We start from the raw sequence: 22,774 nt of genomic DNA, 5'->3' as shown, positions 1-22,774 counted from the left end.
TGGCCTGGTCCTTAAGGGGTTAAACATACTAATTTGGTTAAAAAGTTTTTTTTTTTAAGCGCAACAGTAATAGAAAAGTATGTTATCATGGGTATCATTTTAATCGTATTGACCCAAAGAAGAAAGAACAAATGTCACTTTTACCGTAAATTGTACGGCGTGAAAAATGAAACCTTCCAAAATTAGCAAACTTGCGGTTTTCTTTTTAATTTCACCACACAAATATTATTTTTTTGATTGCGCCATACATTTTATCGTAAAGTGAGTGATGGCATTACAACGGACAACTGGTCGCTCAAAAAACAAGCCCTAATACTAGTCTGTGGATGAAAATATAAAAGAGTTATGATTTTTTGAAGGCGAGGAGGAAAAAATGAAAACGTAAAAATAAAATTGTCTGCGTCCTTAAGGCCCAAATGGGCTGAGTCCTTAAGGGGTTAATTCTTGTGTTTTTTTTTTTTTTTTGTCTATTCAGAGTTTTGTGACAAAGCCCCCTCCAATGAAGCTCTGACGCAGATGTAAACAAAGTCTTACATTGACAGGCAGCAGATTAGGCTTTGCTATCATCTGGACATAACAGACATGATCGGCTGTGAGGTCTTTGGGGGAGATTTATCAAAACCTGTGTAAAGGAAGAGTGATGCAGTTGCCCATAGCAACCAATCAGATTGCTTCTTTCATTTTTCACAGATCTCTTTAAAAATGAAAGAAGCAATCTGATTGGTTGCCATGGGCAACTGCACCACTCTTCTTCTGCACAGTTTTGGATAAATCTCCCCTTGGTTAGGTCTTAGGCTTCCATTGGGTTCCATGAGGTAAAACAGTTGGGATCAGAGTGATCTTCAGTCTCAGCCAATGCAGTTCTACTAAGTATAAAAAGAACTCGCTCCCAGCAATGTACAAATACAATGTGAAGTGGGAAGGAGTTAAAGGTCAACCATGATCCCGTCTCAGCCGGTGATTGGCCTTCAGTCCTGCTCATCGCCAAAGGTCTAGCCAGAGTACACAGAACATCATGGGGGGTCCCAGAGGTCAACCACCTTCTACCCCCCAAGAACCCCCCAATTGGTCCCCCCTGTGATCAGACACTTATCCCCTATCCTAAAATTATTTGTCTAGGTAACAGCTTCAAAATGTGGTTAACGTTGGATTTATATTTTCTTTTTAATTACCAGGTATAATGTAGAAAAATTCTCACTCCCCATGATAAAATGTCTTCATTTCCGTGTTATTCTTTTTCTTTCTAGCTTTATTGGACATTCTTTGGGAAACATCATCATTCGATCTGTGCTCACCCGTCAGCGCTTTCGGTATTATCTCAACAAATTACATACGTTCCTCTCACTGTCTGGACCTCATCTCGGGACTCTGTATAGTAACAGCACCTTAGTTAGTACAGGTGAGATGGTGTGATACAGTATAATACAAAGATACACTCAGTCCTCCATATTGAAGTTTCAACACTAAGAAGAAAAAGTCATGAAGGAATAGAAATCACAGGATCGATAGACATGTTAATGCTATGGAAAAGGATTTAAAAAAATGGAAACAAAATGGTCTAAACATCTTGCCCTTTTTCAGTATTGAGTATGATCACCACACAATAAACAGCCGTTTTTGAATTGTGGGGACGGGGTTGACGTCATAAGGGTACGGGGCTATGACGTCACGAGCTCCCGGCGCCGACTCCAGCGTTCGGAACAGTTTGTTCCAAACACTGAGCAGTTCCCCTTTAAGACATGTCCTTTACGTATCCCTGCCTATCTGTCATTACCAGTTTATCCTGTAGAAGTATGGTTGTGCCATGAAGTAATGGCTGCACAACATCAGTGCCATTTGGCATGTGAGAATGCCCCTTAGTCCTTTACTTCATACGTCACTGTCGTGACAAATAAAAAAAAAAATATATTTCCAAAAATATTTTAAAAAATTATTTAACCTCTAAGAAAATAAATAAATAACATTTGGTGACACATTCCCTTTAAGAGAAATATTATGGGTGCAGTTACCTGGGTGAGGCTAGGATTCCACTTGGCTTTTTGTGCTGCATTTTTTGGGATTAAAAAAACGCTGGAAAAAATGGCAGTGCAATGTCCTGCGTCTGTGTTTTTTTTTTGGGGGGGCTTTTTTTTCATTTGTGTGGAAATTGCATTTTTGGCACCTTTTGGCATTTTTTTTTTTGGTACCCAAAATTTGTTGGGTACCAAAAAAAAAAAAAAAAAAAAAAAAAAAAAAGGATGCAGCAGTGATGGAAAAAAATTTATTAAATGGAATGTATATATTTTATAACAAAATTATTATTTTTTAATAAAGTGTGTGTGTTTCACTTTTTTTTCTCTATTTTTTACATTTTTTAGGTAGTACTTCTACTCCCAGCATGGAACAGACTGTTCCATGCTGGGAGTAGTAGTACCTGTACTATAGACATATTGCCCCGGGTCTCAGTCCTGACACCGGATGCGATCGTCCATTATATAGCACAGATGCAGCTCTATACAGCGCTCACATCTCTGCTCTGTACTCCGGCCAGTGATGAAAATAGAACATCACTCATTCCTATTTCTCACCCAGAGTGGTGATTGGCCGGATGGTTGCAGTCTCAGCCAATCACAGCTCTGAGGGAAATATCAATGAGTGAGTGGCCAGAGTACAGAGTAGAGATGTGAGCGATGTATACAGTCGCTCCATCTCTGCTATAGAAAGGACGATCACAGCGGGTGTCAGTAGTAACATCCACTGTGATGTGTCCTTAACTGCAAGCACTACTACTCCCAACATAGAGCACACTCTGCTCCATGCTGGGAGCTGTAGTATCTGCATTTATAGACAGATCGCAGCAAGTGTAATTTCTGACACTCGTTGCGATCTGTCTATTAATGCAGGTACTACAGCTCCCAGCCTGGAGAAGAGTGTGCTCCATGTTGGGAGTGGTAGTACCTGCAGTTATGGAAAGATCACAGCAGGTATCACTCCTGACACCCGTTGTGATCCTCCTGTATAATGTATAGATGCGGCTCTTCGCTGGTCCCCTGCACTGACGTATATATACCTATTATTCATAGTTCCCGCAGAGAGCTGTGATTGGCTGGAACCATCTGACCAATCAGTGCTCTCTGCGGGAAATATGAATATGTGTACACATACGTCAGTGCAGGGGATCATAGAAGAGTGTCTGTCCGCATCTATACATTATACAGGAGGATCGCAACGGGCGATCTGTCAATTAGTACAGGTAATACTACTCCCATCATGGAACAGTGTGTTCTATGCTGGGAGTAGTAGTACTACCTAAAATTTTTTAAAAAATCAAGAAAATAAAGTGAAAAACACACACACACACTACATTTTTATTATTGTCGGCTACATTTTTAGGTCCCCACCCGCCCACATAAATTGATCCCTGTTTAAAAATTAATAAAAATTTTGTAATAAAAAAGATACATTTCGTTAGATACAATTTTTTCCTTCACTACTGTATCTCTTTTTCATTATTATTTTTTAATGGTACCCTACGAAATGTTATTAAAAAAAAAGGTATCTCCATCACTTTTTTGGATCGCTAAAGTCCAAAAAAGAATAAAAACCACCTGCAAAAACGCCAAAGTTAAAACCCACATATCGTTTTTCTTGGCGTTTTTTCACTCCCATAGACTTCTATGGGAGAAAAACGCCACAATTTTGATTAAAAAAACGCCAGTGGCTCAACATGCTGTGATTACCAACGATTTAAAAAACGCAAGAAAAGAGTGAAAAAACACCAAAAGGATAAAAAAAATGTGAAAAACGCCAAGTGGAATAAGAATTTTGCAATTTCTCTTTGATTTACAGCTAACATCTGGCCGCAGCGTTTTTTTGGCCAAAAAAAACGCCATGCGGCAGAATTGGCATTTAAAAAAAAAAAAACAAGTGGAATCCTAGCCTCACATTACTGAAGGTTAAAGGGCACCCATACTTATGGCCTATCCTTGGGAAATGTCATCAATATCAGATGAGTGGGGCCCGAGTATCTCCCCCGCCGATCAGCTAATGAAATCTATTGTGGCTAGCTGTTCGTAATGAGAGATGTGGCCAAATTGTTGGTTATCAGACACTGCGCCGTACTGTTTTAGTGGCTGTTTCTGATACTGCAGCTTTGTCTCATTCATTTGAATTTGACTCAGTGACAGAGAACTGTGTCTGGTAAACAATGAGCATAGCCTCTACAATCAGCTGATGTTGATGGATTGTAGATGTAGGTGGATTGCAGTGGTTGGGCTCCGACTTTATATTGACTATGTATCTAAAAAATAAAACTGTGATGTTTTCTAATCCTGGAGAACCTCTTTGGTAGATGAATAATTGGTATCTAAACATTGGGGAGCTATGTGACCAGAAGAACCAAAAAATTAGGTTATTGGTTAAACATGATAAAATCCACTTGTAACATATTTCACATTTTCTAGGTTTGTGGCTGATGCAAAAATTAAAAAAGTCCGGATCGCTGCTGCAGCTGACCTTCAGAGACAACGCTGACCTGCGGAAATCATTCCTCTACCAACTGAGCCAAAAACCCGGTATGTATCAAATGTACCGAAAACAACATATCGGCCTTGATTTACTATTGTGTTCCTGACTGGTTTTATTGGGTTGTGTCTGTGTCAGAATTTGCACCTAAAAAATAAATAAAATAAAAAAATAAAAAATAAAACAATCCGACTAACACAACACAATCACTAGAAAACCGGAAAAAGGTGAGTGGCTTCATGCTTTCTGATCATTCCGACCTATTAACTAATAAACTCACCCCAAACCCTGTGAATGTACAGTATGGCTGGAAATTCTCACAAGGGTTAGGTCTCTGGGGCCCCCAACCCCCCTTTCTTTGGAGACGAGCTGAAGTGACAACCCGCTCAGCTAATCACCGGCTGAGATGGGACCAGGTCTTAGCCGGTGATAGGTCGAGTGGGCCGTCACTCCTGCCCGTTACTGAAGGCAGGGTCCAGAGTAGTCAGGAGTATGATAAGTTGTGCAATGAGAGCTGGGCCATGGTCAAGAGATCAGACACTTATCAGATCAGACACCTATCACCTATTCTGTAGATAGGGGGATGAATTGTGTCCCCCGGAGTATCCATTTAAATTGTTACTTTCATGACAACAAAAAATCGAGGTTTTGGGTGCTGATCCCACCGACTGCTAAAACAAATGGAAAGATAAGCACTCACTGCAGGAAATGGATTTTAGAGAAAGTCTATGGAGCTTGTCTACAAGGAGACAGCAGAGAGAGCGATCCCTCCGTTGAGCGCTTCTCCCTGTTTGTTCTAGAGGGGACTCAATATAATATATAAAGGAATATAGGTGCACTACTGTGGTAAATGTAAACAATGACATTGGCTATCCCTCAACACTGATGTAAAATTGAGACATTCGTCAGTATATCCTTAGATGAAGGACATACCTGAGCCCGCACAACAACGCCAAGGTTTCTCAAGTGGTACGGGACCCAACCTACCTGTGCCAGATAGGCAAAGCTAGGGGACTCAGCACCAAACCCCGATTGACCAAAACTTATTACTTGGCCCTGTGACATATTTTTTTGTATCACAGTAACTCTTTAGTTTTACAAAAATGTACACATTTCTTAAACAAGTTTTGCGCTCTCCGCCCCCTTGTTATAATAATGCAATCATGTGATTTCTTTCTTCTAGGCCTCCAATATTTCAAAAATGTTGTTCTGGTCGCCTCTCCACAAGACCGATACGTTCCATTTCACTCTGCGAGAATTGAGATGTGTAAAAATGCCATCAAGGACAAACACACAGGTACAGTATAAACTTTATTTAATTCCTGTGAAGTAGGAATACCATTCCAAATGATAATGCCTTCCGGGTGATCACCGAGAACGATGACTACCGAGTTGCGTTAGAGACTGTACTCCATTTTTTACTTTGCCGAGATAAGAAAAACTATAAAATCAATGAACCCGTCCTTAAACATTTCTTGTTTCCTCGATCTTGTTGTATAAAACAACATGTATCCTGTATTAAGAGCTGAGAAATTAGTAAAAGACCATTAGGCCGACTCAATGGACTGTGGTGGAAGTTGTTACTTAAAAGGGGTCAATTACCCGATACTCATCCTGCTCTGATTCCTTAGAGTTATTAAGTACCATGAGCGCCGGAGATAATACTGTACAGTGTTGATAAGAACAAAAATGTAAAAAGTTGTCTCTTTTGGATCTGTTATATTCATGTGCCTTCTATTATTAAAGGGGTACTCCACCCCTAGACATCTTATCCCCTATCCAAAGGACAGGGATAAGATGTCTGATCCCGGGGGTCCCGCTGCTGTGACTACCACATTCTCCGCTAAGGCACCCCAGACATCCGGAGCACAGAAAGAACTTCTCTCCGTGTCTGATGACTGGCGATGCAGGGCGGAGGCTCATGATGCAACGCCCATGCCCCCTCAATGCAAGTCTATGGGAGGAGGCGTGATGGCCGTCACGCCCCCTCCCATAGACTTGCATTGAGGGAGCGTGGCCATGATGTCATGAGCCTCCGGCACTGCACTCGACGTTCTGAACGAATGCTGGAGTACCCCTTTAAGTAGAGACTTAAGTAGACTTTATTACAAACTTTAGATATAATATAGATAATACCAAAAAGGGCCAACCACACCAACATATGGTCTCACAAGGGGTCTGAGGATCTCATCTCGGTACCTAATGGCAGTCAGGCTACCTCTGGCAAGCACATGGAGGGCTGTGCGGCCCCCAAAGAAATGCCACCCCACACCATTAATGACCCACCGGCAAACCAGTCATGCTGGAGGATGTTGCAGGCAGCAGAACGTTCTCCACAGCATCTCCAGACTCTGTCACGTCGGTCACATGTGCTCAGTATGAACATGCTTTCATCTGTGAAGAGCACAGGGTGCCAGTGGCGAATTTGACAACCTTGGTGTTCTCTGGCAGATGCCAAATGTCCTGCAGGGTGTTGGGCTGTAAGCACAACCCCCCCACCTGTGGATGTCGGGCCCTCATGCCACCCTCATGGAGTCTGTTTCTGACCGTTTGAGTGGACACATGCACATTTGGGGCCTGCATGAGGTGATTTTGTAGAGCTCTGGCAGTGTTCCTCCTGCTCCTCCTTGCACAAAGGTGGAGGTAGCGGTCCTGCTGCTGGGTTGTTGCCCTCCTACGGCCTCCTCCACGTCTCCTGACATACTGGCCTGTCTCCTGGTAGCGCCTCCATGCTCTGGACACTACGCTGACAGACACAGCAAACCTTCTTGCCACAGCTCGCATTGATGTGCCATCCTGGAGGAGCTGCACTACCTGAGCCACTTGTGTGGGTTGTAGACTCCGTCTCATGCTACCACTAGAGTGAAAGCACTGCCAGCATTCAAAAGTGACCAAAACATCAGCCAGGAAGCATAGGAACTGAGAAATGGTCTGTGGTCACAACCTGCAGAACCACTCCTTTATTGGGGGCGTCTTGCTACTTGCCTATAATTTCCACCTGTTGTCTGTTCCATGTGAAATTGATTGTCAATCAGTGTTCTTCCTGAGTGGACAGTGGGATTTCACACAAGTGTCATTGACTTGGAGTTACATTGTGTTGTTTAAGTGTTTTTGAGCAATGTATCTATACAGGACCCATTCCCAATTCCCTTTGGTGCTCTTTGATTTTTCTATTTGTCCTTTCTCCTCCTTTTCCAACACTTGAAGGAAAACAAAAACTTCAGTGTCTATGGAAAACATAAGCCTTTCAGTAGGTCAATGAAATGAGTAGTGGATACATTATAATGTGACCGTGGTAGAAACATGATAGCTTCACTTTCTAAGGCTGCATTCACACCACGATTGCAGCCTACAGTTGCCGGTTCCGGCTGGGGGAGGGGTAAACCGGGTACTCCCGTACCCAAGCTGGATCGGCGCTGAAATCCATTCACTTTAAAGAGCCGACCAGAGTCAAACTACGGTTTTAGGTCCGGTCACAAAATCGGATACGGGGCAGAAATGAGTCGACCGGAGTTACTGTTTGACTCTGGTCGGCTCATTATAGTGAATGGATTTCAGCGCCGGTCCTGCTGGGGTACAGGGCCACCCGGTTTTCTCCTCCCCAGCTGGATCCGGCAACCGTAGGCTGAAAACAAGGTGTGAATGCAGCCTAAAAGAAGTTAAAGGGGTACTCCAGTACTATTAAAGGGGAACTCTGGTACAGAACACCTTATCCCCTATCCGCCATCACTCTGGCTTTCTCCACGCATGGAGTGACCTCCATTCGTGTATTTCTGGCTCTTTAATAAAGATACATGGAGCGGCGTTTTGGACGCCACTTTGTGCCACAGTCGACAGTAATCCATGCAGAGAGTGGAGGTCGCTACTTCTTGGAAAACACCGGGGTGACGGGCAGGTGACCTGTGTGGGGATGGCACGATCTCCATGCACTGTCTATGTACAGTGCTTATTGGGGCTGCACGATATATATCGCAAAAGCAATCGAATCGCGATTTTTCGAATTGCGATATAGTGGGAAAACTGAAGATTATCCGCTGGGGCCGGCTCCCGTGTACTGCTGCAGGTGGGGGCCAGCCAGAGCAGGTAAAAGCAAACTCAAATACTAAAAGTCAGTGTTTCCAAACCAGGGTGCCTCCAGCTGTTGCAAAACTACAACTCCCAGCATGCCCGGACAGCCAAAGGCTGTCCGGGCATGCTGTGAGTTGTAGTTTTGCAACAGCTGGAGGCACCCTGGTAGAGAAACACTGTGTTAAAGGGGTACTCCAGTGCTTAGACATCTTATCCCCTATCCCTCCTCCTCGTGTGATGTCACACTCCGCTCCCCCCTCAATGCAAGCCTGCGGGAGGGGGCGTGACAGCTGTCACACCTCCTCCCATAGGCTTTCATTGAGGGGGGCGGAGCGTGACGTCACATGGGGTTGAACCTTGACGTCACAATGCTCCGGCCCCGTGATCGACAGTAATCAGACCCGGAGCGAACATGCTCCGGGGACTGATTTTAAACGGGGTGCGGCGTGCAAGATCCCTAGCGGCGGGACCCCCTTTGGATAGGGGATAAGATGTCTAAGCGCCGGAGAACCCCTTTAAGTAAGAGGCACAGGGAGAAACATAAAAAAAACCTTATGCTCACCTACTCCCGATCCCTGCAGATGCCGTTTCCCTCTGTGCGGTCCAGTTTCTCCTCTCTTCTTTGTACAAGCAGTAGGACCTTTCCCTTTTCAGCCAATCACTGGCCGCAGCGGTTTCACGTGTCAAGCCAGTGATTGGCTGATGGGGAAAGGTCTTTTTCGACTGAAAACACACTAGGTTTTCTGGATCCGGTGGGGGATTTGAAAACCCTCCTGGAAACCTTCCAGTGTATTTGCATTACAAAAAGCCTACCGGGGGAGAATGTGACCGGAGGGGGGTTAGAAATTAAATGGAGGAGATGTGAAATTGGCGGTGGACATGAAATGGATGGATAGATGTGAAATGGGGGAGATTGGACATGAAATGGGGGGATTTCACCATTTGTTTATTATATTGCATCGCATCGCATATCGCAATATTTCGGCCCATAATCACAATCACACAGTTTCCCCAAATCGTGCAGCCTTAGTGCTCATATACCTCCGGCACTACCATTGAGAGTGCATGGAGAGCAGGGAAAGCTAAGGCCCCGTACTGGAGATGATGTGGGGGGTCTAGGCAGTCACCTCCCCCCCACTTTCCTGATCAGACACTTATTCCCTATCCTGTGTTTAAAGGGGTACTCCGGTGGAAAACATTTTTTTTTAATCAACTGGTGCCAGAAAGTTAAACAGATTTGTTAATGACTTCTATTAAAAAATCTTTACCCATCCAGTACTTTTTAGCAGCTCTATGCTACAGAGGAAATTCTTTTCTTCTTTATTTTTTTTTGTCTTGTCCACAGTGCTTTCTGCTGACACCTCTGTCTGTTTCAGGAACTGTCTAGAGCAGCATAGGGGATGGGATTTTCTCCTGCACTGGACAGTTCCTGATATGGGCATCAGGTGTCAGCAGAGAGCACTGAAGACAAGACAAAAAAAAATCAAGAAGAAAAGAATTTCCTCTGTAGTATACAGCTGCTAAAAAGTACTGGATGGGTAAAGATTTTTTTATAGAAGTTTTTAACAAATCTGTTTAACTTTCTGGCACAACTCCTTAGGGACGAAGGGCGTATCAATACACCCTCGGCGGTGATCGGACCAGGATGCCTGCTGATATCTATCAGCAGGCATCCCGTGGCAATGCCTAGGGGGGTCCTGAGACCCCCCCCATATCGGCGATCGCAGCAAATCGCAGGTCAATTCAGACCTGCAATTTGCCGTGATCCGGGCAAATCTGGTCACTGGTGACCCGATCTCCCGGAAAATAAGCGTGATCGGAGCTGTCAGAGCCAGCTCCGACCAGCCTAAAGGATAGGAGCGAGGTGGCAGTGTTGCCACCCCCTCCTATTCCCTGCCATTGGTCGGTCAGGCTCACCACCAATGGCAGGAGGGGGGCGGGGGGTTAGAGTTCATTTCCCCCCGCTCTGCACAGAGCAGGGGGAACACGGGCGGCGAGGGGGGACATGGCCCGGCTTACCCGGACCTGCGGCAGCGGAGGTGGCGGCATCCCGGGCAGCGGCGTCATCATCTGAGCGGCGGCCAGAAAGTGTGGCTGAGAAGGCTGCAGTGAAGATCGCGATAAGTGATCTTCACTGTGGCCTTCTAAAAGCTGCAAAACTACAACTCCCAGCATGCCCACACAGCCAAAGGCTGTCTGGGCATGCTGGGAGTTGTAGTTTTGCAACATCTGGAGGGTCACAGTTTGGAGACCACTGTGTAGTGGTCTCTAAACTGTGGTCCTCCAGATGTTGCAAAACTATAACTTTCAGCATCCCTGACTGTCTGGCCATGCTGGGAGTTGTAGTTTTGCAACATCTGAAGTGGCACAGTTTGGAGACCACTATATGGTGGTCTCCAAACTGTAGCCCTCCAGATGTTGCAAAACTACAACTCCCAGCATGCCCAGACAGTCAGGAATGCTGGGCGTGTAGTTCTGCAATATCTGGCCCTTCAGATGTTGCAGAACTACAACTCCCAGCATGCCTGGACAGTCTGGGCATGCTTGGAGTTGTAGTTTTGCAACATCTGGAGGGCTACAGTTTGGAGGCCACTGTTCTTCCCCAGTTGTTGCATAACTACAACTCCTAGCATGCCCAGACTGTCCACGCATGCTGGGAGTTGTAGTTCTGCAACATCTGAAGGGCCAGATATTGCAGTACTACATGCCCAGCATCCCTGACTGTCTGGCAATGCTGGGAGTTGTAGTCTTGCAACAGCTGTAGGCACACTGGTTGGGAAACACTGAGCTAGAGTCTGTTTCCTAACTCAGTGATTCCAACCCGTGTGCCTCCAGCTGTTGCAAAACTACAACTCCCAGAGTGCACTGACAGACCGTACATGCTGGGAGTTGTAGTCTTGCAACAGCTGGAGGCACATGGGTTGGAATCACTGAGCTAGAGTCTGTTTTCTAACTCAGTGGTTCTCCACCAGTGTGCCTACAGCTGTTGTAAAACTACAACTCCCAGCATGTACGGTCTGTCATTGCATTCTGGGAGTTGTAGTTTTGCCACAGCTGAAGGTTTGGGGTGCGCCCCCCCCCCCATGTGAATGTACAGGGTACATTCACACAGGCGGGTTTACAGTGGGTTTCCTTCAAGGAAACTTACTGTGAATCCCCGCCTGTGTGAATATACCCTAAAAACACTACACTTCACTAACAAATAATAAAAAGTAAAACACTACACATACACCCCCTTACACGTCGCCCGCCCCATAATAAAAATGAAAAACGTCTCATACGGCAGTGTTTCCTAAACGGCGCCTCCAGCTGTGGCAAAACCACAACTCCCAGTGTTGCCGAACAGCCATAGACTGTCCTGGGAGGCTGGGAGGCTTGCAACAGCTGGAGTCACCCTGTTTGGGAAACACTGCTGTAGGGTTTTGGTGGAGACAAGCCCCATCCTTGTAACCGGGTCCACCCCTATTGCAAATTCCTTATTCAGGCCTCAAATGTGCATGGCGCTCTCTCACTTCAGAACCCTGTCGTATTTCAAGGCAACAGTTTAGGGCCACATATGGGGTATCTCCGTACTCGGGAGAAATTGCGTTACAAATTTAGGGGGGAGTTTTCTCCCATTACCCTTTGTAGAAATGGTAAATTTGGGGAAAAAACCTGCACTTTAGTGAAAAATTTTTTTTTTCATTTACACATCCGAATTTAATGAAAAGTCGTCAAACACCTGTGGGGTGTTTAGGCTCACCGGACCCCTTGTTACATGCCTTGAGGGGTGTAGTTTCCAAAATAGTATGCCATGTGTTTTTTTTTTTTTTGCTGTTCTGGCACCATAGGTGCTTTCTAAATGTGACATGCCCCCAAAAACCATTTCAGCAAAACTCACTCTCCAAAAGCCCATTGTCGCTCCTTCCCTTCTGAGCCCTCTACTGCGCCCGCCGAACACTTGACATACACAAATGAGGTATTTCCATACTCGAGAGAAATTGGGTTACACATTTTGGGGGGCTTTTTCTCCTTTTATCCCTTGTAAAATTTCAAAAACTGGGTCTACAAGAATATGTGAGTGTAAAAAATTAAGATTTTGAATTTTCTCCTTCACTTTGCTGCTATTCCTGTGAAACACCTAAAGGGTTAACAAACTTACTGAATGTCATTTTGAATACTTTGAGGGGTGCAGTTTCGATTTTGAAAATTTTGTGAAAAATTTGAAAATTGCTTCTGAACTGTTAAGCCCTCTGATGTTTTCCAAAAGTAAAAACATGTCAACTTTATGATGAAAATATAAAGCAGACATATTGTATATGTGAATCAATGTATAATATATTTAGAATGTCTGTTTTCCTTACAAGTAGAGAGCTTCAAAGTTAGAAAAATGCAAAATTTTCAATTTTTTCATCTAATTTTTGAATTTTTCACCAAGAAATGATGCAAGTATCGACAAAAATTTACCACTAACATAAAGTAGAATATGTCACGAAAAAACAATCTCGGAATCAGAATGAAAAGTAAAAGCATCAGAGTTATTAATGCTTAAAGTGACAGTGGTCAGATGTGCAAAAAATGCTCCCGTCCTTAGGGTTATAATGGGCTCCGTGCCCAAGGAGTTAAAAAAAAAGTTTTCCACCGGAGTACCCCTTTAATAGGTAAATGCTCTGGGTGAAACCCTCCTGAAATAATTTGGCCAATGCATTTGCCTCATCTCCCTTGTGAGAAACAATACCCTACAGATCTGATCCAATAGGAGAACTGGAGTCTTCTAGACCAAAAATAATCAAATCTCATTTCCATTCTAGGTCCTATTTACACCGAAATGATCAACAATCTTCTCCAGCCAGTGATGGAGTCCAAGGACTGCACGTTAATTAGACACGATGTGTTTCACGCTCTGCCAAATACAGCGAACACCCTCATTGGGCGGGCCGCTCACATAGCCGTGCTGGATTCAGAGCTCTTTTTGGAAAAGTTTTTCCTCGTTGCAGGTCTGGGCTACTTCAAATAGCTCCTCGTTCTTATGGACAGGTTTCTCCAGAGTGTCAACTTTTCATTAACCAAATATTTTCTTGGGGAAGGTCTGTAAGGTCAGTGACAAAAACACAAGGAAATGGCCTCTAACTTCTCATTATTCTTTTCTGGCAACCTTTACGTAGCATAATACAGAACTATTCAGAATGTATACATTTTTCAAGTAGATGCCACCATGGAGCCTGAAGTTCCAACATAGTCTCCAATAAAATACACCGCCACTCACAACCCGGGAATGAAGGCAAAGTCAATTGACTAATGGATCTTCTTCTCTTTTGGTCATCAATACCACCCAAAAAGTTATGTATTCTGTTTAAGAAATCTTGAAAATGTGGTATGTGTAGGAATTTATACAGTATTGAAGATAATGTATATGCAGAACCCAACAATATGGTGGTATTATATACATTTTTTGGGGGGTAATGAACATTACACATGAATGAATCCAATGTTTAGTGAATAAGAAGTTTTATAGATGTGATAGTGCTGGACGTGCAATGGTAAGCTCTAGAGATGAGCGAACTTACAGTAAATTCGATTAGTCACAAACTTCTCGGCTCGGCAGTTGATGACTTTTCCTGCATAAATTAGTTCAGCTTTCAGGTGCTCCCGTGGGCTGGAAAAGGTGGATACAGTCCTAGGAAACTCTTTCCTAGGACTGTATCCACCTTTTCCAGCCCACCGGAGCAGCGGAAAGCTGAATTAATTAATGCAGGAAAAGTCAGCAGAGAAGTTCGTGACGAATCTAGTAAGCTCAATATACCAGTCCAATAAATGAAAGTGCAAACCATAACCATGTTATAGAACTTTGAAGAAAAATTAAGATATCATATGTAAAAAAATACATGTTAAATATTTATTTTTAATTGTTTTTTTCTTAATCTTTCCATTTTCCTTAGATTTTTTTTTATATGTGAGATTTAGAACTTAAATATTACTTAAAGGGGTACTCCACTGGAAAAAAAAATGTTCTAAATCAACTGGTGCCAAAAAGTTAAACAGATTTGTAAATTACTTCTATTTAAAAATCTTAATCCTTCCAGTACTTATCAGCTGTTATATGCTCAACAGGAAGTTCTTTTCTTTTTGAATTTCCTTTCTGTCTGACCTCAGTGCTCTCTGCTGACACCTCTTTCCATTTTAGGAACTGCCCAGAGCAGAGGCAAATCCCCATAGTGAACCTCTCCTGCTCTGGACAGTTCCTGATATGGACAGAGGTGTCAGGAGAGAACATTGTGGTCAGACAAAAGGGAAATTCAAAAAGAAAATAACTTCCTGTGGATCATATAGCAGCTGATAAGCACTGGAAGGATTAAGATTTCTTAATAGAAGTAATTTACAAATCTGTTTAACTTTCTGGCCCCAGTTGATTTAAAAAAAAAAATGTTTTCCAGTGGAGCACCCCTTTAATTATAGAAGATTCAAATATTTTTGCTTTTCTATGGAAGTATTTAGCGTTAAAGGGGTACTCTGCCCCTAGACATCCTATCCAAAGCATAGGGGATAAGATGTCTGATCCCCTGCGGCAGGACCGCCGCAATCTCCTTGCTGAACCCGGCGTTCTTTTAGAGTGTCGAGCGCAGCGCCGGAGGCTCGTGACGTCATGGTCATGCCTGCTCGTGATGTCACGCCCCCTCAATGCAAGTCTATGGGAGGGGGCGTGGTGGCCACCACGCCCCCTCCCATAGACTTGCATTGAGGGGGCGTGGCAGGGACATCACAAGTGGGGCGTGGCCTTGATGTCACAAGCCTCCGCCCCGCACCGTCAGTCATCCGGCATGGAGCAAAGTTTGGGATCCGACATCTTATCCCCAAAGCTTTGGATAGGGGATATGATGTCTAGGGGTGGAGAACCGCTTTAAAGTGTTTCTCCAAAATTAAAAAAAATCTAATAAATAAATACTTGGCTATTTTCATTCCATGGACAGCACCACACCTGTAGATAGATTTTTCCTGGAGTTGCAGCTTAACCCCATTCACTTAAAGGGAATCGATTTTTAGTTACTGATTTGAACCAGATACAGAGACATGTTCATTTTATTGTAATCTGTTTCTATTTTCTGTTACTTTTTATTTATTATTTTTATACATTATTATGGGGACAGCCATCATGTCTGAGCTCCTGCTCTGCTGTAAGCATGTACAGAGTTGCTAACTTCTATGGGACAGTTTTCTAGGCAAGCTCTGTGACCTATGCAGAGATCACTGTACAGGGAAGGGAAGCTGTGATATCACCTATACTGCATGGTATGGTTCACTGTAATGCAGGGGCATACATAGGATTCAGGGGGTCCCGCAGCAAAAATCTAAATCCTCCCCTTCCTCCCAGGTCTCCATACCCCGAATCCTCACTCCTTTGTATCTTGGCTGGCCAATGGAACAACAGAACATATAGTTCAATTAATGCATACGCATCACATTGATCTATGACACTGAGTCTGCCATAGCACATCAAGGCTTAGCTAAAACCTTGGGCTGCCCTCACAACCAATCAACACCCCACAAGGAGGCCAAAGGGGCCACTTGACCAACAGTGTGCAATTGACAGTTAAATGATGGACATCTAAGTGATCTCTCATGTCCATCGTTACCAGAAAAAAGGTCAGGAGCAGATAGCAGATGAAATCTGCCGGATATGGCGGGGGCCCAGCTCCAGAGCTCGCTGACCCGCTCCATCATGTAAATGTATATCATAGGTCAGGAAGGGGTTAAACAATAGGCTTCTTCCTTATGATACTTTCCCTTTAAATGAAGTTAAAGGAGAGGTATCGTGGACAAAAACGTTTTAGATTGCGGGGGGTCCGAGCGTCCATATAGCTCTATGGGAGAGCCATTCGGCAGTCTTTGGCTCTCCCATAGAGCTATATAGAGGGGGCGTGGTGGCCTCTGCTTCTGGCAGGGGTCGTGACATGCCGCTGTGGAGGAGAGCTGGGGCTCCATACAGGAGATCACGGGGGGAGGCCCCGCCGCTCGGACCTCCCGTGATCTTAAACGTATCTCCTAACCTGCGGATAGGGGATACGTTTTTGTCCATGATACTTCTTCTTTAAGCTGCAATACCAGACACAACCCATGAACAGCTGTGGCACCGTTCCTGTAAGAAAGAGGCCAAGTTTTTATAATCCTGGACAATTCCTTAGAAATCCATAGCCATATGGAGGTACAGTATGGGTGCAAACACCTGCATGCTAAATTAAAGGGGTTATCCAGGAACAGAAAAAAAGATAATTTCTTTCTAAAACCGCTCCCCGTCTGTCTCCAGGTTGGGTCAGGTTCTGCAGCTCCATTCTATTGAAGTGGATAGAACCAAGTTCTAATACCACACCCAGCCTGGAGACAGACAGGGTAAAGTTTTAGAAATAAATTATCTGTTTTTCAATTTCTGGATTACTTAATTCTTATAATTTAGCAATCTGTAATGCCTAACACCGTGCCTATTGAATTGATTTTATTGGCGCTATATTGCAGTTTTATTTTATTAATTTTTTTACTAGTGGAATTTGGTTGGGTAATGCAAACAAATTGAAAAAAAATGATAAATAAAACCATAAATTAAATCTTATCCAACCCATAAACTGAACACTTTACACAAAATGTTAATTATATTTATATATATATATATAATTTTTTTCCTTTTTTTTATTTTTTATTTATTTTTTAATTTTTTTAAATAATTTGAACATTTTTTCCGCTAATTTTATTTTAATTTAAACATAAATGGTCTCGGAAGAGAAAATTGCAAAAAATATTTTTATACAAACATTTAAAAGAAAAAGTTTCAACATAATGTATTTATTTTTATTTGCTCACTGAATCATTTCTAAACTTTTTTCACACAGGTACATTTTGTCAGAATTTCAATCAATTATATATGGTATTTTCTTTATAAGTCAGCTGTAACATTTTAAATTATATATTTTTGTCATAAATAGAACAGTAAGTGCGTACATAGTACAGTACATATGTATAAGTATTACATACTGCAGTATAGTACGGTCATTTTTACACTGTAAATAAAATTAAAAAAAACTCCATTAATCTGTAAAAGATTTATTTTTTATTTATTTTTCACCAAAATCATGTTGGATACTTCAGCAATAACTGTTCAATATGACGTCATCGATTCTGTATTATAAAAACAGCTGCTGTGTATTGTATATAATGTACAGACGATCTGTATATTGTACAGTGTAAGAGAATATTTCTGCCTACATGTTCTATATTACTGTACATCCGTCCTGATTATATGTAAAGGAGGTTTTTTTTGTGCGAGGTCGTGATACCAGATGTACATTAAATTCGAGATATTAACCTCTTATATTTATATATTTAAAAAAAATCTATATCTATTCAAATAGCTACTATTATTATTTTGTATTTCATTCACCCATCTGAAAAACATTTCCATTATTTGTCATTGTTTGTTGTTGTTGTTTTTTTTTTTTTATAAAAAAAATTGCTAATTTTCTTAAACTTCTACTGTATCATATTCCACATCATATTTCATATTTTTCAGTTAAACAACTAAAATCTTTATTTAAAAGGTCCTGTACTTTTCTGAGATACTGCCTTAGGCTATGTTCACACACCATTTTTTTGAGCCTTATTGCCGACCTTATTTTCATCCATTTTTCACTTTTTTTTTATTTTTTTTGTTTCCAGCCATTCATGGCTCAAAATGAGGCTTAAAGGGGTACTCCGGTGCTAAGACATCTTATCCCCTATCCAAAAGATAGGAGATAAGATGCCTGATCGCGGGGGACCCCCGTGATCTTGCATGCAGCACCCCGTTATAATGAGTCCCCGGAGCATGTTCGCTCTAGGTCTGATTACTGGCGATCACGGGGGCCGGAGCATTTTGACGTCACGGCCCGCCCCCGTGTGATGTCACGCTCTGCCCCCTCAATGCAAGCCTATGGGAGGGGGCGTGGCCCCCACAATCAGGCATCTTATCCCCTATCCTTTCGATAGGGGATAAGATGTCTTAGCACCGGAGTACCCCTTTAACATTTTTTGTCTGAACATAGCCTTAGACCTTATGCACATGATTATATTATAGATCTGTAGGGCGTGGTATTGTGACATTCGCAGAAGTCTATGGGGCCCTATAGTGCCTCCAGATATGAATACATACAGATGTACAGATGACAGTGCGCATTTGGCTGCACACATTCGCTGGGTAGGATGCTCTGCTATCGGTGTCCGGAAGCAAGGAGTATGTACAGGGGCTGGGACCCAAATGGAGTCCCTGCTCCTGTACACTGAGTAACAAGGCAACACTGTATGGTCACTGTTCAGTTAAAATTCGATGGGCAAGGCATCCAAAATCATTCCAAAAAATTCTAAGTCAGACCGATGCCACTATATTTTTTGTAAAAATTCGGAACAATTCGATTTATAGATAATTCATTAATTTACCTCGATTCTCTTGTCAAATGGAGTCCCTGCTCCTGTATACCGAGTAACAAGGAAACACTGTATGTCTCACCACTCAGCTTGATAATCAAGGCATTCAAAATCCATACCCGAAATTCTGATAAAGATCAAGCAAAAGTTTTTGGAACATTAAGAGCAAATAAAATTTAGTAGGAACTTACAGTCAGATCAGTGTAGGGAGTCAAGAAGCTTATATACAGGAGCAGGGACTCTTGTCCAAAGTAGTCCCTTCTCCTGTACACAGAGTAACAAGGCAACACTGTATGTCTTACTACTCAGTTACAATTTAACAGGCAAGGCTTTTGAATTGCATCCCAAAAATTACTTAATGTAGATAATACTATTATATGTATATTTGTAATATACATTGATTTAAAAATGTGTACATTTTTGTGTGAAAAAAATGCTGTCAATGCAGCTATTGCCTGTGTGTCTCTATGAGGAGACCAAATACAGGAAGTGAGGGTGGGAAAAGCAGGGCTGCAGGCTCCTGGGTTGTCAATCATCCTGATGTGTGAGTTGGGGGCGTGTCATAGAGTCTTAGTGCACAGAGCCCTGCTTGTCCCCAGTGCACAGAACCCTGCTTGTCCTCAGTGCACAGAGCTCAGTTGTCCTCAGTGTACAGAGCCCTGGTTGTCCTCAGTGTACAGACCCCTGCTTGTCCTCAGTGTACAGAGCCTGCTTGTCCTCAGTGTAAAGAGCCCTGCTTGTCCTGAGTGTACAGAGCCCCCCTTGTCCTCAGTGTACAGAACCCCGCTTGTCCTCGGTGTACAGAGCCCCGCTTGTCCTCGGTGTACAGAGCCCCGCTTGTCCTCTGTGTACAGAGCCCCGCTTGTCCTCTGTGTACAGAGCCCAGCTTGTCTTTGGTGTACAGAGCCCCACTTGTCCTCGGTGTACAGAGCCCCGCTTGTCCTCGGTGTACAGATCCCCGCTTGTCCTCGGTGTACAGAGCCCTGGTTGTCCTCAGTGTACAGACCCCTGCTTGTCCTCAGTGTACAGAGCCTGCTTGTCCTCAGTGTACAGAGCCCTGCTTGTCCTGAGTGTACAGAGCCCCCCTTGTCCTCAGTGTACAGAACCCCGCTTGTCCTCGGTGTACAGAGCCCCGCTTGTCCTCGGTGTACAGAGCCCCGCTTGTCCTCTGTGTACAGAGCCCCGCTTGTCCTCGGTGTACAGAGCCCCGCTTGTCTTTGGTGTACAGAGCCCCACTTGTCCTCGGTGTACAGAGCCCCGCTTGTCCTCGGTGTACAGAGCCCCGCTTGTCCTCGGTGTACAGATCCCCGCTTGTCCTCGGTGTACATAGCCCCGCTTGTCCTCCGTGTACAGAGCCCTGCTTGTCCTCGGTGTGCAGAGCCCTGCTTGTCCTCGGTGTACAGAGCCCTGCTTGTCCTCGGTGTACAGAGCCCTGCTTGTCCTCGGTGTACAGAGTCCTGCTTTTCTACCTTAACTTCCTGTATTTGGACTCTTCATAGAGACACACAGGCAATAGCTGAAGGGACAGACATATACACATTTGTTAAACAATGTATATTACAAATATATATAATGGTATTATCTACATTATATAAAAAGTTTTTGCTAATGACAGGTACACTTTAAAATTCGATGGGCAAGGCATTAAAAACGCATTGACTGAATCAGTCAAATCTAGATATTTTTAGAACATTCAGAGCAAACTCAATTTATTTAAAATGTATTTATTTACTTCAATTCTCATGTCAAACAGAATCCCTGCTCCTGTACATTGAATAACAAAGCAACACTGTACAGTAGGTCTCACCCCTCAGGGGGCAGGGTATCCGAAAGGCATCCCTAAAAAATTCAGAATTGGGCCAATAAATTTTTTTAAGCAATTCAGTTTGTTGAGAATCAATTCATGAATCTCTAGTAGGGCCCTACAGTCACTACTATCGGTGTAATCCAGTGGTTTCAAACTGTGGCACTCCAAATGTTGTAAAACTTCATCTCCTCCAGATGATGCAAAACTTCCAATCCCAGCATGCCCGGACAGCCAGCGGGAGTTGAAGTTTCGCAACATTTGAAGGGCCACAGTTTGAGACCACTTGTGTAGGCAGACAAGAATAGTATGTACAGGATCAGATACTGTTTTCAAAATCTCCCCAACTTAGTTAAAATTTGACAGGCAAGGCATCCAAAATGCATCCCAAAAAAATTGTTTGGAATAAATACAAGACTTCAAAAGACCAGGATTTTCGGCGCTGACCACGGAGAAATGAACAAAGCCCAGGTAAAGGAATGGAGGTTTAATAGCAACGCGTTTCACCGCATGCACGGCTTCATCAGGCTTAACATACAACAGTTGTTAAGGGTTTACTGTTGTATGTTAAGCCTGATGAAGCCGCGCATGCGGTGAAACGCGTTGCTATTAAACCTCCATTCCTTTACCTGGGCTTTGTTCATTTCTCCGTGGTCAGCGCCGAAAATCCTGGTCTTTTGAAGTCTTGTATTTATTCCACATCTCTCAGGAAGGCTGCAGACTACAGGATTGTGATCCTCAAATCACATGCGATCAGCATTGTTGTGTATGCCTCTACACAACTTAGCAGGGTGAGCACGGAAATTTTTCCTTTTCTTTTTCCCTGCCCTCGTGCTGGCTTTACTCCACAGGGAGCACCTTTCTTCTTTTCTTTTTTCAAAAAAATTCTTTGGAATTCTTTTTGGAAAATTCAGGCCAATTCAGTTTAGAATCCATTCACGTATCTCTAGTAGGGACCTATAGGTTTCAAAGGAAGCCATATTACGGTTCTGAGATAATATGATCATGTGCATGGACCTCTAACCTCTACTTGATGATTGTCCACCCTTCACTAGAATGGTTTTGACGAAATTTTGTTCTTGTCTGGGAAGTAGCTACACTTATGTAGTCACTTCCCATGAAAGTCTCCGGTCGATATAGAAACTCTTGATTGTTGACCTAATTTCTCCCCACCATCTTGAGATTTATAAGGGGCCCCAACCATCAGACGCCCTTCGATATGTATTATATTAGAGAATAAAATATGCCTATGATTTATCAGCTGCATGCACACTGGTGATGTTGGCACCAGTGGACATTTTCCATCAGCCAATGAAGAATACGACATAATATTTTAAAAGGTTACTCCGCCCCTAGATATCTTATGCCCTATCCAAAGAATCAGCCCCCTACCTCCCCCCCCCCCCCGTTACCCTTCAAAATGCTGGCTTCAGGGGGTGGCCATGGTTGTGACGTCATGCCACAACCCCTCCGTTCATGTGTATTGGAGGGGGTGACAGCTGTCCCCTCTCATAGACCATAGACATGAATGGTGGGGGCGTGACGACCATAGCCGCAACATTTGTTCAAAACGCCGGGGTGCTAGCCCGGAGATTGTGGGGGCTCCCAGCAGCAGCTGGTGATCTGAAAAAAACTGTCCCCGTACCTGAATGTGACCAGGGCAGCGATTGGCTCAGGCATGCGCACACCCTCTGCTATGGGGACACAGTTTTCTTTTTTACAGCGAGACACAGTTATTAGCATCCCTGTCTCTTCTTAAGCTTCTGGCGGGGATGGGGGACACAGTTTCTCCACACATCTTCCAGCTTGTCTTCCACTCGCCTGAGCCACAAATTCACCACCTGCCTGCTAGCTATGCTAGATGTGTGGGCAGGCAGGAGAAAGGCTATGGAGCGTTCTTCTGGCTGCGCTTCACAATCTGTTTAAAGCGGTACTCCGCCCCTAGACATCTTATCCCCTATCCAAAGGATAGGG

The 22,774-nt window shown here is 43.5% G+C and overlaps 1 protein-coding gene across 3 annotated transcripts in view; it reads left to right on the top strand.

Moving 5' to 3' along the window:
- Nucleotides 1-14,185, top strand: part of FAM135B (family with sequence similarity 135 member B) — a 174,501-nt gene extending 160,316 nt beyond the window's left edge. For all 3 annotated transcript variants that reach the window (XM_056522809.1, XM_056522810.1, XM_056522811.1), the window contains 4 exons: nucleotides 1,248-1,399; nucleotides 4,443-4,553; nucleotides 5,687-5,800; nucleotides 13,362-14,185. In XM_056522809.1, the coding sequence (XP_056378784.1) occupies nucleotides 1,248-1,399; nucleotides 4,443-4,553; nucleotides 5,687-5,800; nucleotides 13,362-13,567 (583 nt within the window). In that variant the 3' untranslated portion in view covers nucleotides 13,568-14,185. The remainder of the gene's footprint in view (nucleotides 1-1,247; nucleotides 1,400-4,442; nucleotides 4,554-5,686; nucleotides 5,801-13,361) is intronic.
- Nucleotides 14,186-22,774: the final 8,589 nt, after the last annotated feature.

The sequence above is a fragment of the Hyla sarda genome, chromosome 5, assembly GCF_029499605.1.
Source record: "Hyla sarda isolate aHylSar1 chromosome 5, aHylSar1.hap1, whole genome shotgun sequence".
In the NCBI taxonomy this organism is placed as follows: domain Eukaryota; kingdom Metazoa; phylum Chordata; class Amphibia; order Anura; family Hylidae; genus Hyla; species Hyla sarda.
The sequence above is the reverse complement of the archived record's forward strand: the minus strand, read 5'-3'. Positions and strand labels throughout refer to the sequence as shown.